Below are 21166 nucleotides of genomic sequence, written 5' to 3'. Positions count from 1 at the left end.
TACAGCTAACCCACGCTGAGACAGTGGACAGTGGGTTTTACAGCTAACCCAGGCTGAGACAGTGGACAGTGGGTTTTACAGCTAACCCAGGCTGAGACAGTGGACAGTGGGTTTTTACAGCTAACCCAGGCTGAGACAGTGGACAGTGGGTTTTTACAGCTAACCCAGGCTGAGACAGTGGACAGTGGGTTTTACAGCTAACCCAGGCTGAGACAGTGGACAGTAGGTTTTACAGCTAACCCAGGCTGAGACAGTGGACAGTGGGTTTAACAGCTAACCCAGGCTGAGACAGTGGACAGTGGGTATTACAGCTAACCCAGGCTGAGACAGTGGACAGTGGGTTTTACAGCTAACACAGGCTGAGACAGTGGACAGTGGGTTTTACAGCTAACCCAGGCTGAGACAGTGGACAGTGGGTTTTACAGCTAACCCAGGCTGAGACAGTGGACAGTGGGTTTTACAGCTAACCCAGGCTGAGACAGTGGACAGTGGGTTTTACAGCTAACCCAGGCTGAGACAGTGGACAGTGGGTTTTACAGCTAACCCAGGCTGAGACAGTGGACAGTGGGTTTTACAGCTAACCCAGGCTGAGACAGTGGGTTTTACAGCTAACCCAGGCTGAGACAGTGGGTTTTTACAGCTAACCCAGGCTGAGACAGTGGACAGTGGGTTTTACAGCTAACCCAGGCTGAGACAGTGGACAGTGGGTTTTTACAGCTAACCCAGGCTGAGACAGTGGACAGTGGGTTTTTACAGCTAACCCATGCTGAGACAGTGGACAGTGGGTTTTTACAGCTAACCCAGGCTGAGACAGTGGACAGTGGATAGTGGGTTTTTACAGCTAACCCAGGCTGAGACAGTGGACAGTGGGTTTTTACAGCTAACCCAGGCTGAGACAGTGGGTTTTACAGCTAACCCAGGCTGAGACAGTGGGTTTTTACAGCTAACCCAGGCTGAGACAGTGGACAGTGGGTTTTACAGCTAACCCAGGCTGAGACAGTGGACAGTGGGTTTTACAGCTAACCCAGGCTGAGACAGTGGACAGTGGGTTTTACAGCTAACCCAGGCTGAGACAGTGGGTTTTTACAGCTAACCCAGGCTGAGACAGTGGACAGTGGGTTTTACAGCTAACCCAGGCTGAGACAGTTGACAGTGGGTTTTATAGGTAACCCAGGCTGAGACAGTGGACAGTGGGTTTTACAGCTAACCCAGGCTGAGACAGTGGGTTTTACAACTAACCCAGGCTGAGACAGTGGACAGTGGACAGTGGGTTTTACAGCTAACCCAGGCTGAGACAGTGGACAGTGGGTTTTACAGCTAACCCACGCTGAGACAGTGGACAGTGGGTTTTACAGCTAACCCAGGCTGAGACAGTGGACAGTGGGTTTTACAGCTAACCCAGGCTGAGACAGTGGACAGTGGGTTTTTACAGCTAACCCAGGCTGAGACAGTGGACAGTGGGTTTTTACAGCTAACCCAGGCTGAGACAGTGGACAGTGGGTTTTACAGCTAACCCAGGCTGAGACAGTGGACAGTGGGTTTTACAGCTAACCCAGGCTGAGACAGTGGACAGTGGGTTTAACAGCTAACCCAGGCTGAGACAGTGGACAGTGGGTATTACAGCTAACCCAGGCTGAGACAGTGGACAGTGGGTTTTACAGCTAACACAGGCTGAGACAGTGGACAGTGGGTTTTACAGCTAACCCAGGCTGAGACAGTGGACAGTGGGTTTTACAGCTAACCCAGGCTGAGACAGTGGACAGTGGGTTTTACAGCTAACCCAGGCTGAGACAGTGGACAGTGGGTTTTACAGCTAACCCAGGCTGAGACAGTGGGTTTTACAGCTAACCCAGGCTGAGACAGTGGGTTTTTACAGCTAACCCAGGCTGAGACAGTGGACAGTGGGTTTTACAGCTAACCCAGGCTGAGACAGTGGACAGTGGACAGTGGGTTTTTACAGCTAATCCAGGCTGAGACAGTGGACAGTGGGTTTTTACAGCTAACCCATGCTGAGACAGTGGACAGTGGGTTTTTACAGCTAACCCAGGCTGAGACAGTGGACAGTGGATAGTGGGTTTTTACAGCTAACCCAGGCTGAGACAGTGGACAGTGGGTTTTTACAGCTAACCCAGGCTGAGACATTGGGTTTTACAGCTAACCCAGGCTGAGACAGTGGGTTTTTACTGCTAACCCAGGCTGAGACAGTGGACAGTGGGTTTTACAGCTAACCCAGGCTGAGACAGTGGACAGTGGGTTTTACAGCTAACCCAGGCTGAGACAGTGGACAGTGGGTTTTACAGCTAACCCAGGCTGAGACAGTGGGTTTTTACAGCTAACCCAGGCTGAGACAGTGGGTTTTTACAGCTAACCCAGGCTGAGACTGTGGGTTTTACAGCTAACCCAGGCTGAGACAGTGGGTTTTTACAGCTAACCCAGGCTGAGACAGAGGACAGCAGACAGTGGGTTTTACAGCTAACCCAGGCTGAGACAGTGGACAGTGGGTTTTACAGCTAACCCAGGCTGAGACAGTGGGTTTTTACAGCTAACCCAGACTGAGACAGTGGGTTTTTACAGCTAACCCAGGCTGAGACAGTGGGTTTTTACAGCTAACCCAGGCTGAGACAGTGGGTTTTTACAGCTAACCCAGGCTGAGACAGTGGACAGCTGTCACGTTCTGACCTTTATTTCCTTTGTTTTGTCATTATTTAGTATGGTCAGGGCGTGAGTTGGGGTGAGCAGTCTATGTTTGTTTTTCTATGATTTGGGGATTTCTATGTTTCGGCCTAGTATGGTTCTCAATCAGAGGCAGGTGTCATTAGTAGTCTCTGATTGAGAATCATACTTAGGTAGCCTGGGTTTCACTGTGTGTTTGTGGGTGATATGTCCTGTCTCTGTGTTTGCACCAGATAGGGCTGTTTAGGTTTTCACGCTTCTTGTTTTGTTAGTTTGTTCATGTGTAGTTGCTTTATTAAAGAACCATGAATAGTAACCACGTTGCATTTTGGTCCTCCTCTCCTTCAACTCAAGAAAGCCGTTACAACAGCAGCCAGTGGGTTTTACAGCTAACCCAGGCTGAGACAGTGGACAGTGGGTTTTACAGCTAACCCAGGCTGAGACAGTGGACAGCATTCAGTTGGTTTTCCAGCTAACCCAGGCTAAGACAGTGGACAGCAGCCAGTGGGTTTTACAGCTAACCCAGGCTGAGACAGTGGACAGTGGGTTTTACAGCTAACCCAGGCTGAGACAGTGGACAGTGGGTTTGACAGCTAACCCAGGCTGAGACAGTGGACAGTGGGTTTTACACCTGAGACAGTGGACAGTGGGTTTTACAGCTAACCCAGGCTGAGATAGTGGGTTTTACACCTGAGACAGTGGACAGTGTGTTTTTCAGCTAACCCAGGCTGAGACTGTGGACAGTGGATTTTACAGCTAACCCAGGCTGAGACTGTGGACAGTGGGTTTTACACCTGAGACAGTGGACAGTGGGTTTTACAGCTAACCCAGGCTGAGATAGTGGGTTTTACACCTGAGACAGTGGACATTGGGTTTTTCAGCTAACCCAGGCTGAGACAGTGGACAGTGGGTTTTACAGCTAACCCAGGCTGAGATAGTGGGTTTTACACCTGAGACAGTGGACATTGGGTTTTTCAGCTAACCCAGGCTGAGACAGTGGACAGTGGGTTTTACAGCTAACCCAGGCTGAGACAGTGGACAGTGGGTTTTTACAGCTAACCCAGGCTGAGACAGTGGACAGCAGACAGTGGGTTTTACAGCTAACCCAGGCTGAGACAGTGGACATTGGGTTTTACAGCTAACCCAGGCTGAGACAGAGGACAGTGGGTTTTTCAGCTAACCCAGGCTGAGACAGTGGACAGTGGGTTTTACAGCTAACCCAGGCTGAGATAGTGGGTTTTACACCTGAGACAGTGGACAGTGGGTTTTACAGCTAACCCAGGCTGAGAGGTCAAAGGGGCAAGTGCAGATTTATGTTGCTTGTAGAAATGTACTGCATCCCAAATGGCACCCTATTTCCTATTAAGTGCACTACTTTTTTACCAGAGCCACATGGTCCCTGGTCAAGATTAAAGCAGAATATAGGGCATAGAATGCCATTGTGGACTCAGAGTCATTGATCCATGCCATAGCACATGTCTCCATTCATCTAGTGAGTAACGTTAGCCCCCTCATTTAGGCCTGCTTGCTGATCACCATGGAAACGCCATCTCCAGGGCACATCACTGGCATCATCATCGCTGTGACGATTAATCATGGGGTTTTCACACCTAAAGCCCGCAGAGCTGTTTATTATGGTCTGGCTGGGTAGCTAGGTGACTGGGTGGCTGGGTGACTGGGTGAATGGGTGACTGGGTGGCTGGGTGACTGGGTGGCTGGGTAGATAGGTGACTGGGTGGCTGGGTGACTGGGTGGCTGGGTAGCTAGGTGACTGGGTAGCTAGGTGACTGGGTGACTGGGTGGCTGGGTGACTGGGTGACTGGGTGACAGGGTGACTGGGTGGCTGGGTGACTGGGTGGCTGGGTAGCTAGGTGACTGGGTGGCTGGGAGACTGGGTGACTGGGTGACTGGGTGGCTGGGTGACTGGGTGGCTGGATGACTGGGTGACTGGGTAGCTAGGTGACTGGGTGGCTGGGTGGCTGGGAGACTGGGTGACTGGGTGGCTGGGTGACTGGGTGGCTGGGTGACTGGGTGACTGGGTAGCTAGGTGACTGGGTGGCTGGGTGGCTGGGAGACTGGGTGACTGGGTGACTGGGTGACTGGGTGACTGGGTGACTGGGTGACTGGGTAGCTAGGTGACTGGGTGGCTGGGTGACTGGGTGACTGGGTGGCTGGGTGACTGGGTGGCTGGGTGACTGGGTAGCTAGGTGACTGGGTGGCTGGGTGACTGGGTGACTGGGTGGCTGGGTGGCTGGGTGACTGGGAGACTGTGTGTGGGTGACTGGGTGGCTGGGTGACTGGGTGGCTGGGTGACTGGGTAGCTAGGTGACTGGGTGGCTGGGTGGCTGGGAGACTGGGTGACTGGGTGGCTGGGTGGCTGGGTGACTGGGAGACTGGGTGACTGGGTAGCTAGGTGACTGGGTGGCTGGGTGGCTGGGAGACTGGGTGACTGGGTGACTGGGTGGCTGGGTGACTGGGTGGCTGGGTGACTGGGTGACTGGGTAGCTAGGTGGCTGGGTGGCTGGGAGACTGGGTGACTGGGTGGCTGGGTGACTGGGAGACTGTGTGACTGGGTGACTGGGTGGCTGGGTGGCTGGGTGACTGGGTGGCTGGGTAGCTAGGTGACTGGGTAGCTGGGTGACTTGGAGACTGGGTGACTGGGTGACTAGGTGACTGGGTGACTGGGTGGCTGAGTGACTGGGAGACTGGGTGGCTGGGTGGCTGAGTGACTGGAAGACTGGGTGACTGGGTGACTGAGTAACTGGGAGACTGGGTGACTGGGTGACTGGGTGACTGGGTGGCTGGGTGACTGGGAGACTGGGTGACTGGGTAGATAGGTGACTGGGTGGCTGGGTAGCTAGGTGACTGGGTGGCTGGGTGACTTGGAGACTGGGTGACTGGGTGACTAGGTGACTGGGTGACTGGGTGGCTGAGTGACTGGGAGACTGGGTGGCTGGGTGGCTGAGTGACTGGAAGACTGGGTGACTGGGTGACTGAGTAACTGGGAGACTGGGTGACTGGGTGACTGGGTGACTGGGTGGCTGGGTGACTGGGTGGCTGAGAAGAATAGTTAAAACACTTGAATAATACCTCTGGGCCATTCTCACTATATTTCATTGGTGATGCCACTGGCTGGCTCCAAATTGCCATGGCAACTTATTCCCTGGCCAAAAGTAATGCACTACATAGGGAGAATACAGTGTCATTTGGGACAGCAAGTGTTTGTATGAATTATACCTGTTGTCACAGATACCCCAGCGTAGCTTCCTGACTGATCTAACTCACCATGGCCTGGTCAGTCTAGTGTTGTTCTACTGTCTGTCTGCTCCTGATGCAGTGGCTCTGTCACAGTCTAGTGTTCTACTGTCTGTCTGATGCAGTGGCTCTGTCACAGTCTAGTGTTCTACTGTCTGTCTGATATAGTGGCTCTGTCACAGTCTAGTGTTCTACTGTCTGACTGTCTGTCTGTCTGATATAGTGGCTCTGTCACAGTCTAGTGTTCTACTGTCTGTCTGCTCCTGATGCAGTGGCTCTGTCACAGTCTAGTGTTCTACTGTCTGTCTGATACAGTGGCTCTGTCACAGTCTAGTGTTCCACTGTCTGTCTGCTCCTGATACAGTGGCTCTGACACAGTCTAGTGTTCTACTGTCTGTCTGATATAGTGTCTCTGTCACAGTCTAGTGCTCTACTGTCTGTCTGATATAGTGGCTCTGTCACAGTCTAGTGTTCTACTGTCTGTCTGTCTGTCTGTCTGTCTGATATAGTGGCTCTGTCACAGTCTAGTGTTCTACTGTCTGTCTGATATAGTGGCTGTGTCACAGTCTAGTGTTCTACTGTCTGTCTGTCTGTCTGATATAGTGGCTCTGTCACAGTCTAGTGTTCTACTGTCTGTATGTCTGTCTGTCTGATATAGTGGCTCTGTCACAGTCTAGTGTTCTACTGTCTGTCTGTCTGATATAGTGGCTCTGTCACAGTCTAGTGTTCTACTGTCTGTCTGATATAGTGGCTGTGTCACAGTCTAGTGTTCTACTGTCTGTCTGATATAGTGGCTGTGTCACAGTCTAGTGTTCTACTGTCTGTCTGATATAGTGGCTCTGTCACAGTCTAGTGTTCTACTGTCTGTCTGATATAGTGGCTGTGTCACAGTCTAGTGTTCTACTGTCTGTCTGATATAGTGGCTCTGTCACAGTCTAGTGTTCTACTGTCTGTCTGATATAGTGTCTCTGTCACAGTCTAGTGTTCTACTGTCTGTCTGATATAGTGGCTCTTTCACAGTCTAGTGTTCTACTGTCTGTCTGTCTGATATAGTGGCTCTGTCACAGTCTAGTGTTCTACTGTCTGTCTGATATAGTGGCTCTGTCACAGTCTAGTGTTCTACTGTCTGTCTGTCTGATATAGTGGCTCTGTCACAGTCTAGTGTTCTACTATCTGTCTGATATAGTGGCTCTGTCACAGTCTAGTGTTCTACTGTCTGTCTGATATAGTGGCTCTGTCACAGTCTAGTGTTCTACTGTCTGTCTGATATAGCGGTTGTGTCACATTGATGACAACTGTAATGTTATTTTAGTAGAAGACCGGAGAGTGAGGACGGTTCATATGTCTGCTTTAGGTTACTGTCAGTGACATCTACAGTCAGAACACTGGAAATGACAGATTAGATACTGTGTAATGAATTAATGTAGACACATAACCTAACAACAGTCTCATGTACAGGTTTCCCCTAGTTTATAACAGAACAACAGTCTCATGTACAGGTTTCCCCTAGTTTACAACAGAACAACAGTCTCATGTACAGGTTTCCCCTAGTTTACAACAGAACAACAGTCTTATGTACAGGTTTCCCCTAGTTTATAACAGAACACCAGTCTCATGTACAGGTTTCCCCTAGTTTATAACAGAACACCAGTCTCATGTACAGGTTTCCCCTAGTTTATAACCTAACAACAGTCTCATGTACAGGTTTCCCCTAGTTTATAACAGAACAACAGTCTCATGTACAGGTTTCCCCTAGTTTATAACAGAACAACAGTCTCATGTACAGGTTTCCCCTAGTTTATAACAGAACAACAGTCTTATGTACAGGTTTCCCCTAGTTTATAACAGAACAACAGTCTTATGTACAGGTTTCCCCTAGTTTATAACCTAACAACAGTCTCATGTACAGGTTTCCCCTAGTTTATAACAGAACAACAGTCTCATGTACAGGTTTCCCCTAGTTTATAACAGAACACCAGTCTCATGTACAGGTTTCCCCTAGTTTATAACAGAACAACAGTCTCATGTACAGGTTTCCCCTAGTTTACAACAGAACAACAGTCTCATGTACAGGTTTCCCCTAGTTTATAACAGATCAACAGTCTCATGTACAGGTTTCCCCTAGTTTATAACAGAACAACAGTCTCATGTACAGGTTTCCCCTAGTTTATAACAGAACAACAGTCTCATGTACAGGTTTCCCCTAGTTTATAACAGAACAACAGTCTCATGTACAGGTTCTCCCCTAGTTTATAACAGAACAACAGTCTCATGTACAGGTTTCCCCTAGTTTATAACAGAACAACAGTCTCATGTACAGGTTTCCCCTAGTTTATAACAGAACAACAGTCTCATGTACAGGTTTCCCCTAGTTTATAACAGAACAACAGTCTTATGTACAGGTTTCCCCTAGTTTATAACAGAACAGTCTAATGTACAGGTTTCCCCTAGTTGAGGCTGAGACAGTGGACAGTGGACAGTGGGTTTTTCAGCTAACCCAGGCTGAGACAGTGGACAGTGGGTTTTACAGCTAACCCAGGCTTAGACAGTGGACAGTGGACAGTGGGTTTGACAGCTAACCCAGGCTGAGACAGTGGACAGTGGACAGTGGGTTTTACAGCTAACCCAGGCTGAGACAGTGGACCGTGGTTTTTACAGCTAACCCAGGCTGAGACAGTGGACAGCAGACAGCGGGTTTTACAGCTAACCCAGGCTGAGACAGTGGACAGCAGACAGTGGGTTTTACAGCTAACCCAGGCTGAGACAATGGACAGCAGACAGTGGGTTTTACAGCTAACCCAGGCTGAGACAGTGGGTTTTACAGCTGACCCAGGCTGAGACAGTGGACAGTGGGTTTTAAAGCTAACCCATGCTGAAACAGTGGACAGTGGGTTTTACAGCTAACCCAGGCTGAGACAGTGGACAGTGGGTTTTACAGCTAAGCCAGGCTGAGACAGTGGACAGCAGACAGTGGGTTTTACAGCTAACCCAGGCTGAGACAGTGGACATTGGGTTTTACACCTGAGACAGTGGACAGTGGACAGTGGGTTTTACAGCTAACCCAGGCTGAGACAGTGGACATTGGGTTTTACACCTGAGACAGTGTACAGTGGACAGTGGGTTTTACAGCTAAACCAGGCTGAGACAGTGGACAGTCTGTTTTACAGCTAACCCAGGCTGAGACAGTGGACAGTGGGTTTTACAGCTAACCTAGGCTGAGACAGTGGACAGTGGGTTTTACAGCTAACCCAGGCTGAGACAGTGGACAGTGGGTTTTACAGCTAACCCAGGCTGAGACAGTGGACAGGGAGTTTTAAAGCTAACCCAGGCTGAGACAGAGGACAGTGGGTTTTACAGCTAACCCAGGCTGAGAGAGTGGACAGTGGGTTTTACAGCTAACCCAGGCTGAGACAGTGGACAGTGAACAGTGGGTTTTACAGCTATCCCAGGCTGAGACAGTGGACAGCAGCCAGTGGGCTTTACAGCTAACCCAGGCTGAGACAGTGGACAGTGGGTTTTACAGCTAAACCAGGCTGAGACAGTGTGTTTTTCAGCTAACACAGGCTGAGACTGTGGACAGTGGGTTTTACAGCTAACCCAGGCTGAGACAGTGTGTTTTTCAGCTAACCCAGGCTGAGACTGTGGACAGTGGGTTTTACAGCTAACCCAGGCTGAGATAGTGGACAGTGGGTTTTACAGCTAACCCAGGCTGAGACAGTGTGTTTTTCAGCTAACACAGGCTGAGACTGTGGACAGTGGGTTTTACAGCTAACCCAGGCTGAGACAGTGTGTTTTTCAGCTAACCCAGGCTGAGACTGTGGACAGTGGGTTTTACAGCTAACCCAGGCTGAGACTGTGGACAGTGGGTTTTTACAGCTAACCCAGGCTGAGACAGTGGACAGTGGATTTTACAGCTAACCTAGGCTCAGACAGTGGACAGTGGGTTTTTCAGCTAACCCAGGCTGAGACAGTGGACAGTGGGTTTTACAGCTAACCCAGGCTGACAGGTCAAAGGGGCAAGTGCAGATTTATGTTGCTTGTAGAAATGTTCTGCATCCCAAATAGCACCCTATTCCCTATTAAGTGCACTACTTTTTACCAGAGCCACATGGTCCCTGGTCAAGATTAAAGCAGAATATAGGGAATAGAATGCCATTGTGGACTCAGAGTCATTGATCCATGCCATAGCACATGTCTCCATTCATCTAGTGAGTAACGTTAGCCCCCTCATTTAGGCCTGCTTGCTGATCACCATGGAAACGCCATCTCCAGGGCACATCACTGGCATCATCATCGCTGTGACGATTAATCATGGGGTTTTCACACCTAAAACCCACAGAGCTGTTTATTATGGTCTGGCTGGGTTGCTTGGTGACTGGGTGGCTGGGTGACTGGGTGACTGGGTGACTGGGTGGCTGGGTGACTGGCTGGGTGGCTGGGTAGATAGGTGACTGGGTGGCTGGGTAGCTAGGTGACTGGGTAGCTAGGTGACTGGGTGACTGGGTGGCTGGGTGACTGGGTGACTGGGTGACTGGGAGGCTAGGTGACTGGGTGGCTGGGTGACAGGGTGACTGGGTGGCTGGGTGACTGGGTGGCTGGGTGACTGGGTGACAGGGTAGCTAGGTGACTGGGTGGCTGGGTGGCTGGGAGACTGGGTGACTGGGTGACTGGGTGGCTGGGTGGCTGGGTGACTGGGAGACTGTGTGACTGGGTGGCTGGGCTGCTGGGTGACTGGGTGGCTGGGTGACTGGGAGGCTAGGTGACTGGGTGGCTGGGTGACAGGGTGACTGGGTGGCTGGGTGACTGGGTGGCTGGGTGGCTAGGTGACTGGGTGGCTGTGTCACAGTCTAGTGTTCTACTGTCTGTCTGATATAGTGGCTCTGTCACAGTCTAGTGTTCTACTGTCTGTCTGATATAGTGTCTCTGTCACAGTCTAGTGTTCTACTGTCTGTCTGATATAGTGGCTCTGTCACAGTCTAGTGTTCTACTGTCTGTCTGTCTGATACAGTGGCTCTGACACAGTCTAGTGTTCTACTGTCTGTCTGATATAGTGGCTCTGTCACAGTCTAGTGTTCTACTGTCTGTCTGATATAGTGGCTCTGTCAAAGTCTAGTGTTCTACTGTCTGTCTGATATAGTGGCTCTGTCACAGTCTAGTGTTCTACTGTTTGTCTGATATAGCGGCTGTGTCACAGTCTAGTGTTCTACTGTCTGTCTGATATAGTGGCTCTGTCACAGTCTAGTGTTCTACTGTCTGTCTGATATAGTGGCTCTGTCACAGTCTAGTGTTCTACTGTCTGTCTGATATAGCGGCTGTGTCACAGTCTAGTGTTCTACTGTCTGACTGTCTGTCTGTCTGATATAGTGGCTCTGTCACAGTCTAGTGTTCTACTGTCTGTCTGATATAGTGGCTCTGTCACAGTCTAGTGTTCTACTGTCTGTCTGATATAGCGGCTGTGTCACAGTCTAGTGTTCTACTGTCTGACTGTCTGTCTGTCTGATATAGTGGCTCTGTCACAGTCTAGTGTTCTACTGTCTGTCTGATTTAGTGGCTCTGTCACAGTCTAGTGTTCTACTGTCTGTCTGATATAGCGGCTGTGTCACATTGATGACAACTGTAATGTTATTTTAGTAGAAGACCGGAGAGTGAGGACGGTTCATATGTCTGGTTTAGGTTGCTGTCAGTGACATCTACAGACAGAACACTGGAAATGACAGATCAGATACTGTGTAATGAATTAATGTAGACTCATAACCTAACAACAGTCTCATGTACAGCTTTCCCCTAGTTTATAACAGAACAACAGTCTCATGTACAGGTTTCCCCTAGTTTATAAAAGAACAACAGTCTCATGTACAGGTTTCCCCTAGTTTATAACAGAACAACAGTCTCATGTACAGGTTTCCCCTAGTTTATAACAGAACAACAGTCTCATGTACAGGTGTCCCCTAGTTTATAACAGAACAACAGTCTCATGTACAGGTGTCCCCTAGTTTATAACAGAACACCAGTCTCATGTACAGGTTTCCCCTAGTTTATAACAGAACAACAGTCTCATGTACAGGTTTCCCCTAGTTTATAACAGAACACCAGTCTCATGTACAGGTTTCCCCTAGTTTATAACAGAACAACAGTCTTATGTACAGGTTTCCCCTAGTTTATAACAGAACACCAGTCTCATGTACAGGTTTCCCCTAGTTTATAACCTAACAACAGTCTCATGTACAGGTTTCCCCTAGTTTATAACAGAACAACAGTCTCATGTACAGGTTTCCCCTAGTTTATAACAGAACAACAGTCAGTCTCATGTACAGGTTTCCACTAGTTTATAACCTAACAACAGTCTCATGTACAGGTTCTCCCCTAGTTTATAACAGAACACCAGTCTCATGTACAGGTGTCCCCTAGTTTATAACAGAACAACAGTCTCATGTACAGCTTTCCCCTAGTTTATAACAGAACAACAGTCTCATGTACAGGTTTCCCCTAGTTTATAACAGAACAACAGTCTCATGTACAGGTTTCCCCTAGTTTATAACAGAACAACAGTCTCATGTACAGGTGTCCCCTAGTTTATAACAGAACAACAGTCTCATGTACAGGTTTCCACTAGTTTATAACAGAACAACAGTCTTATGTACAGGTTTCCCCTAGTTTATAACAGAACACCAGTCTCATGTACAGGTTTCCCCTAGTTTATAACCTAACAACAGTCTCATGTACAGGTTTCCCCTAGTTTATAACCTAACAACAGTCTCATGTACAGGTTTCCCCTAGTTTATAACAGAACAACAGTCTCATGTACAGGTTTCCCCTAGTTTATAACAGATCAACAGTCTCATGTACAGCTTTCCCCTAGTTTATAACAGAACACCAGTCTCATGTACAGGTGTCCCCTAGTTTATAAAATAACAACAGTCTCATGTACAGGTTTCCCCTAGTTTATAACAGAACAACAGTCTCATGTACAGGTTTCCCCTAGTTTATAACAGAACAACAGTCTCATGTACAGGTTTCCCCTAGTTTACAACAGAACAACAGTCTCATGTACAGGTTTCCCCTAGTTTACAACAGAACAACAGTCTCATGTACAGGTGTCCCCTAGTTTATAACAGAACAACAGTCTCATGTACAGGTTTCCCCTAGTTTATAACAGATCAACAGTCTCATGTACAGGTTCTCCCCTAGTTTATAACCTAACAACAGTCTCATGTACAGGTTTCCCCTAGTTTATAACAGAACAACAGTCTCATGGACAGGTTTCCCCTAGTTTACAACAGAACAACAGTCTAATGTACAGGTTTCCCCTAGTTTATAACAGAACAACAGTCTCATGGACAGGTTTCCCCTAGTTTACAACAGAACAACAGTCTAATGTACAGGTTTCCCCTAGTTTATAACAGAACAACAGTCTCATGTACAGGTTTCCCCTAGTTTATAACAGAACAACAGTCTCATGGACAGGTTTCCCCTAGTTTACAACAGAACAACAGTCTCATGTACAGGTTTCCCCTAGTTTATAACAGAACAACAGTCTCATGTACAGGTTCTCCCCTAGTTTATAACCTAACAACAGTCTCATGTACAGGTTTCCCCTAGTTTATAACCTAACAACAGTCTCATGTACAGGTGTCCCCTAGTTTATAACAGAACACCAGTCTCATGTACAGGTTTCCCCTAGTTTACAACAGAACAACAGTCTCATGTACAGGTTTCCCCTAGTTTATAACAGATTAACAGTCTCATGTACAGGTTTCCCCTAGTTTATAACAGAACAACAGTCTCATGTACAGGTTTCCCCTAGTTTATAACAGATCAACAGTCTAATGTACTGGTTTCCACTAGTTTATAACCTAACAACAGTCTCATGTACAGGTTTCCCCTAGTTTATAACAGAACAACAGTCTCATGTACAGGTTTCCCCTAGTTTATAACAGATCAACAGTCTAATGTACTGGTTTCCCCTAGTTTATAACAGAACAACAGTCTCATGTACAGGTGTCCCCTAGTTTATAACAGAACAACAGTCTCATGTACAGGTTTCCCCTAGTTTATAACAGAACAACAGTCTCATGTACAGGTTTCCCCTAGTTTATAACAGAACAACAGTCTCATGTACAGGTTTCCCCTAGTTTATAACAGAACACCAGTCTTATGTACAGGTTTCCCCTAGTTTATAACCTAACAACAGTCTTATGTACAGGTTTCCACTAGTTTATAACAGAACAACAGTCTCATGTACAGGTTTCCCCTAGTTTATAACAGAACAACAGTCTCATGTACAGGTTTCCCCTAGTTTATAACAGAACAACAGTCTCATGTACAGCTTTCCCCTAGTTTATAACAGAACAACAGTCTCATGTACAGGTTTCCCCTAGTTTATAACAGAACAACAGTCTCATGTACAGGTTTCCCCTAGTTTATAACAGAACAACAGTGTCATGTACAGGTTTCCCCTAGTTTATAACCTAACAACAGTCTCATGTACTGGTTTCCCCTAGTTTATAACAGAACAACAGTCTCATGTACAGGTTTCCCCTAGTTTATAACAGAACAACAGTCTCATGTACAGCTTTCCCCTAGTTTATAACAGAACAACAGTCTCATGTACAGGTGTCCCCTAGTTTATATTACCTATATTTCCTTTTATTTAGTGAGTTTCTCTGTTGGCTTCCTGACAGGTTGATTTGTTATGTAGCTAAATGCTAGCTGGGTTGGGACTAGAAGCATGCAGAATTGCAGATATCCGTTAGAGCCGGGTCATGTGTTTTCTTTTCCCAGGACATTACCAGGACTATTTCTTGTCATTTCACTGAGATTGGTTTGTTGTGATCTCGTTGAATGTGACCCTAGACTGTGGATGCTGCCAGGCAACACAAGTGTATTCTGTAAAATTAAGTGTTGATTACAGGAAAGAAACAGTAGATCTGTGGGGGGGAGATATTATTGTGTTTCTAATGTTTAGTAGCTACAGGATGCACCAAGGAAGCTGCTGTTCTCTGAATGGCCAATCAAACAGGGCGGGGCTTGTGGCTGGTCCTTTTTTCATGGTGACAGCTGAACAGAACAGTAGCCTACTGTGTGTGTGCATGATGTGGCTCTCTGTGTGTGTGTGTGACTTATATGCATGCACACTCATGCTCGACTGTTCTCCTCTGTTCTGTTCTCCTCTGTTCTGTTCTGTTTTCCTCTGTTCTGTTCTACTCTCCTCTCCTCTCCTCTGTTCTGTTCTGTTCTGTTCTGTTCTCCTCTGATCTGTTATCCTCTGTTCTGTTCTACTCTCCTCTCCTCTCCTCTGTTCTGTTCTGTTCTCCTCTGTTCTGTTCTACTCTCCTCTCCTCTCCTCTGTTCTGTTCTGTTCTCCTCTGTTCTGTTATCCTCTGTTCTGTTCTACTCTCCTCTGTTCTGTTCTGTTCTCCTCTGTTCTGTTCTCCTCTGTTCTGTTCTTCTCTCCTCTCCTCTCCTCTGTTCTGTTCTCCTCTGTTTTCCTCTGTTCTGTTCTCCTCTCCTCAACTCTGCTCTATTCTGTTCTCCTCTGTTTTCCTCTGTTCTGTTATCCTCTGTTTTCCTCTGTTCTGTTCTCCTCTCCTCAACTCTGCTCTGTTCTGTTCTCATCTGTTTTCCTCTGTTCTGTTATCCTCTGTTTTCCTCTGTTCTGTTCTCCTCTCCTCAACTCTGCTCTGTTCTGTTCTCATCTGTTTTCCTCTGTTCTGTTATCCTCTGTTTTCCTCTGTTCTGTTCTCCTCTCCTCAACTCTGCTCTGTTCTGTTCTCATCTGTTTTCCTCTGTTCTGTTATCCTCTGTTTTCCTCTGTTCTGTTCTCCTCTCCTCAACTCTGCTCTGTTCTGTTCTCCTCTGTTTTCATCTGTTCTATTCTCATCTGTTTTCCTCTGCTCTGTTCTGTTCTTCTCTGTTTTCCTCTGTTCTGTTATCCTCTGTTTTCCTCTGTTCTGTTATCCTCTGTTTTCCTCTGTTCTGTTCTCCTCTGTTTTCCTCTGTTCTGTTATCCTCTGTTTTCCTCTGTTCTGTTCTCCTCTCCTCAACTCTGCTCTGTTCTGTTCTCCTCTGTTTTACTCTGTTCTGTTTTCCTCTGTTCTCCTCTCCTCTGCTCTGTTCTCCTCTGTTCTCCTCTCCTCTGCTCTGTTCTCCTCTGTTCTCCTCTCCTCTGCTCTGTTCTCCTCTGTTCTCCTCTCCTCTGCTCTGTTCTCCTCTGTTCTCCTCTCCTCTGCTCTGTTCTCCTCTGTTCTCCTCTCCTCTGCTCTGTTCTCCTCTGTTCTCCTCTCCTCTGCTCTGTTCTCCTCTGTTCTCCTCTCCTCTGCTCTGTTTTCCTCTGTTCTCCTCTCCTCTGCTCTGTTCTCCTCTGTTCTCCTCTGTTCTCCTCTCCACTCCTCTGTTCTCCTCTGTTCTCCTCTCCTCTCATCTGTTCTCCTCTCCTCTCATCTGTTCTCCTCTGTTCTGTTCTCCTCTCCTCTCCTCTGTTCTGTTCTCCTCTGTTCTGTTCTGCTCTGCTCTGTTCTCCTCTCCACTCCTCTGTTCTCCTCTCCTCTCATCTGTTCTCCTCTCCTCTCATCTGTTCTCCTCTGTTCTGTTCTCCTCTCCTCTGTTCTGTTCTCCTCTGTTCTGTTCTGCTCTGATCTGTAGATGGATGAGATTAAGGTAAAAGACAGAGCATGCTGTGTGCTGGGGAAGGAGCTGGGTGTTCAGGCTGGACACACTCAGAGGCTCCAGCTGCAGAAGGAGGCTGTGGATGAGCAGCTAGCCCAGATCAGAAGCAGGGAGGCTGGGGCAGGAGGACACCTCCACAGCCCCAAACGAGACGCTCCTTACCCCAGTGGTGCAGGAGACACCTCAGAGAGCCTCGTAAGCAATCTCTCTCCCTCCATCTCGCCTCTCACTACTGCATACTGCAGGCTACCCCTCCATCTCGCCTCTCACTACTGCATACTGCAGGCTACCCCTCCATCTCGCCTCTCACTACTGCATACTGCAGGCTACACCTCCATCTAGCCTCTCACTGCTGCGTCATGCAGGCTATCTATAGACCTACTGTACCTCCACAAACGCAAGGCCCTTTGTTGCCCTCTGCAACTTTAAATCTAGCTAACGTGTTTATTTTGCATTCTTTGTGCTTCACCTTCTTTATCTGTTTCTAGACGCTTAAATGGAGTCTAGAGATCTGCCCTGGCTTAGCCTAGATTTTCTCTATTCCTCCACCCAGCACCAGTCCTCTAACCTTCCTTTACTGTCTATTACTGCACCCAGCACCAGTCCTCTCACCTTCCTTTACTGTCTATTACTGCACCCAGCACCAGTCCTCTCACCTTCCTTTACTGTCTATTCCTCCACCCAGCAACAGTCCTCTCACCTTCCTTTACTGTCAATTACTGCACCAAGCACCAGTCCTCTAACCTTCCTTTACTGTCTATTACTGCACCCAGCACCAGTCCTCTCACCTTCCTTTACTGTCTATTACTGCACCCAGCACCAGTCCTCTAACCTTCCTTTACTGTCTATTACTGCACCCAGCACCAGTCCTCTCACCTTCCTTTACTGTCTATTCCTCCACCCAGCACCAGTCCTCTCACCTTCCTTTACTGTCTATTCCTCCCCCAGCACCAGTTCATCTAACCTTCCTTTACTGTCTATTACTGCACCCAGCACCAGTCCTCTCACCTTCCTTTACTGTCTATTCCTCCACCCAGCACCAGTCCTCTCACCTTCCTTTACTGTCTATTCCTCCACCCAGCACCAGTTCCTCTAACCTTCCTTTGCTGTCTATTACTGCACCCAGCACCAGTCCTCTCACCTTCCTTTACTGTCTATTACTGCACCCAGCACCAGTCCTCTAACCTTCCTTTACTGTCTATTACTGCACCCAGCACCAGTCCTCTCACCTTCCTTTACTGTCTATTCCTCCACCCAGCACCAGTCCTCTCACCTTCCTTTACTGTCTATTCCACTCCCAGCACCAGTTCATCTAACCTTCCTTTACTGTCTATTCCTCCACCCAGCACCAGTCCTCTCACCTTCCTTTACTGTCTATTCCTCCACCCAGCACCAGTTCCTCTAACCTTCCTTTGCTGTCTATTACTGCACCCAGCACCAGTCCTCTCACCTTCCTTTACTGTCTATTCCTCCACCCAGCACCAGTTCCTCTAACCTTCCTTTGCTGTCTATTACCGCACCCAGTACCAGTCCTCTCACCTTCCTTTACTGTCTATCTGCAGATACGATGTTCTCTACTGTTGAAAGATGTCTTCTGCACCACTGAATCAGGAATTCTTGAGACGTTTATAGACAGTTTTGTTTCGATCTCGTTCTTTCGTCTTCAGCTCTTTATTTTTATATTTTCTAATATTCAGCTCATAAATATATATATGAATCTCTGAATTTTAAACACAGTGGATACTAAAGTCTGCACATTTCAATTTTTTATTAATATTTTACAGCAAATTCCTTGTAATCAAATTTACACACGTCACCATTCCCAGTTGAAGAACTAAATGTGTTTATGTCCGAGCTGTTCTTTCAGCAACTATCCAAGCCTGCCTGCTGTGCACCAGTCCGTGGCCTGTGACTTCCTCAATCTATAAGCCCATCACCTGAACGCCTTCACACTGTCACCAATATTCACACTCCCTTACACTCACCTACTCATGCTTACAGAGTAGACACCTGTTATTTCAACAGGCTACTTACTTATTATTATTATCGGCAAGCCTCTCATTGTAGTTAGTTAGCGCCATGAGTCAGGTGTAGCTGGGGCCAGCTTTGGGGTCAATTCCAATTCAAGTCAGTCAATTCAGGAAGTAAATTGACATTCTAATAGAATTTTTTTTAAAGGCATCTTATTTTCAATGACTTCTCAATAAACTGAAAAGGAGAAGATATTTGTTTTTAAATGTTAAATTCAAATCAATTCCTGAATTGACTTCCTTCAGTTCAAAAGGACCCCAACCCTGATGAGTAGCAAGCAAGGCTGCGCTGTAATAAACACTAGAGTAAACGACCGTAGCCTATTGAATAGTGTTTTCATTTTCACGGCAGAAAATGGATGGTATGGTTTTTATTTTTCTGTTCATTATTTGTTCTGTGTAAGAATGAATGTACCCACTTTATTACACTGTTATGTAGATAAATCCATGTCAACAGGAACCCAGAAGTGTCCGGGTGTATTTTTCCACATTAACTGGCGTTTCTACATGGAGTGTTTACATTGAAGGTCCATAGGGCTTTCGATAAGTGGGGTTCAGTAGGTGAGGCCTAATATACTGTAATAATATAGCCTGGGGATGGTGTTTGAGGTTATTCCCAGTAATCTGCAGTTGGTGTGTGTTTCAGGAACAGCAGTTGGATGAGAAGGACGCGCGGCGCTTCCAGCTAAAGATCGCTGAGCTGAGTGCCGTCATCCGCAAACTGGAGGACCGCAACGCCCTCTTGTCAGAGGAAAGAAATGAACTGGTGAGCCGTTCTGAAGTCTTCTAATCACAAGTATAAACCGGGTGGTTCCAGCCCTGAATGCTGATTGGCTGGAGGACCACAATGCCCTCCTGTTTGGTTCTGGTATAACAACCAGGTTTGGTATTGGATCAGTTTGGTTCTGGCTTAAAAAACAGGTTTGGTATTGGATCCGTTTGGTTCTGGCTTAAAAAACAGGTTTGATATTGGATCCGTTTGGCTCTGGCTTAAAAAAACAGGTTTGATATTGGATCAGTTTGGTTCTGGCATAAAAAACAGGTTTGGTATTGGATCAGTTTGGTTCTGGCTTAAAAAACAGGTTTGATGTTGGATCAGTTTGGTTCTGGCATAAAAAAAACAGGTTTGGTATTGGATCAGTTTGGTTCTGGCTTAAAAAACAGGTTTGGTATTGGATCCGTTTGGTTCTGGCTTAAAAAACAGGTTTGATATTGGATCCGTTTGGTTCTGGCTTAAAAAAACAGGTTTGATATTGGATCAGTTTGGTTCTGGCATAAAAAACAGGTTTGGTATTGGATCAGTTTGGTTCTGGCTTAAAAAACAGGTTTGGTATTGGATCAGTTTGGTGCTGGCTTAAAAAACAGGTTTGGTATTGGATCAGTTTGGTTCTGGCTTAAAAAACAGGTTTGGTATTGGATCAGTTTGGTTCTGGTAAAAAAAACAGGTTTGGTATTGGTTCAGTTTGGTTCTGGTATAAAAAACAGGTTTGGTATTGGATCAGTTTGGTTCTGGCTTAAAAAACAGGTTTGATATTGGATCAGTTTAGTTCTGGCATAAAAAACAGGTTTGGTATTGGATCAGTTTGGTTCTGGCTTAAAAAACAGGTTTGGTGTTGGATCAGTTTGGTTCTGGTATAACAACCAGGTTTGGTATTGGATCAGTTTGGTTCTGGTATTAACAACCCGGTTTGATATTGGATCAGTTTGGTTCTGGCAACCTTTTTTTATTTTTATTTTGCGTGACCTTTGACCCACATATCGTGAAACAAATGCATCAACAACATAGGGAGTGTTACTTTACTCACCGCGGCCACCAGCGTTTACTCACTTTCCTTTTCCACTGCATCACTGCCTGTCAAGCTGAGAACCTTCCTGTCATTGCAATACGTTCTCACTTATTTAAAGAGCTTCTAAGCTGAGTTTACGGACCATGTCACCGGTCCCAATACAAGCTGAGAACCTTCCTGTCATTGCAATACGTTCTCACTTATTTAAAGAGCTTCTAAGCTGAGTTTACGGGACCATGTCACCGGTCCCAATACAAGCTGAGAACCTTCCTGTCTTTGCAATACGTTCCCACTTATTTAAAGAGCTTCTAAGCTGAGTTTACGGGACCATGTCACCGGTCCCAATACAAGCTGTGAACCTTCCTGTCATTGCAATACGTTCCCACTTATTTAAAGAGCTTCTAAGCTGAGTTTACGGGACCATGTCACCGGTCCCAATACAAGCTGTGAACCTTCCTGTCATTGCAATACGTTCCCACTTATATAAAGAGCTTCTAAGCTGAGTTTACGGGACCATGTCACCGGTCCCAATACAAGCTGTGAACCTTCCTGTCATTGCAATACGTTCCCACTTATATAAAGAGCTTCTAAGCTGAGTTTACGGACCATGTCACCGGTCCCAATACAAGCTGAGAACCTTCCTGTCTTTGCAATACGTTCCCACTTATATAAAGAGCTTCTAAACTGAGTTTACGGACCATGTCACTGGTCCCAATACAAGAACCAATGCCGTTTCAAATCCAATTGTATTTGTCA

General features: G+C 47.0%; 1 protein-coding gene across 11 annotated transcripts in view; it reads left to right on the top strand.

Annotated features, from left to right (window-relative positions):
• Positions 1–21166, top strand: part of LOC110515988 (janus kinase and microtubule-interacting protein 3) — a 107067-nt gene that overhangs the window by 57583 nt on the left and 28318 nt on the right. For 4 of the 11 annotated variants that reach the window (XM_090217762.1, XM_090217760.1, XM_090217759.1 and 1 more), the window contains exons 5-6: positions 16570–16788; positions 19270–19389. In XM_090217762.1, coding sequence (XP_090073888.1) covers positions 16570–16788; positions 19270–19389 — 339 coding nt within the window. The remainder of the gene's footprint in view (positions 1–16569; positions 16789–19269; positions 19390–21166) is intronic. The other 7 variants (XM_090217764.1, XM_090217767.1, XM_090217766.1 and 4 more) reach the window with 2 other exon arrangements.

The sequence above is a fragment of the Oncorhynchus mykiss genome, chromosome 23 (genome assembly GCF_057628025.1).
Source record: "Oncorhynchus mykiss isolate SJ-2025 chromosome 23, ASM5762802v1, whole genome shotgun sequence".
In the NCBI taxonomy this organism is placed as follows: Eukaryota; Metazoa; Chordata; class Actinopteri; order Salmoniformes; family Salmonidae; genus Oncorhynchus; species Oncorhynchus mykiss.
Note: the sequence above shows the minus strand (reverse complement) of the source record. Positions and strands in the feature narration are given on the sequence as shown.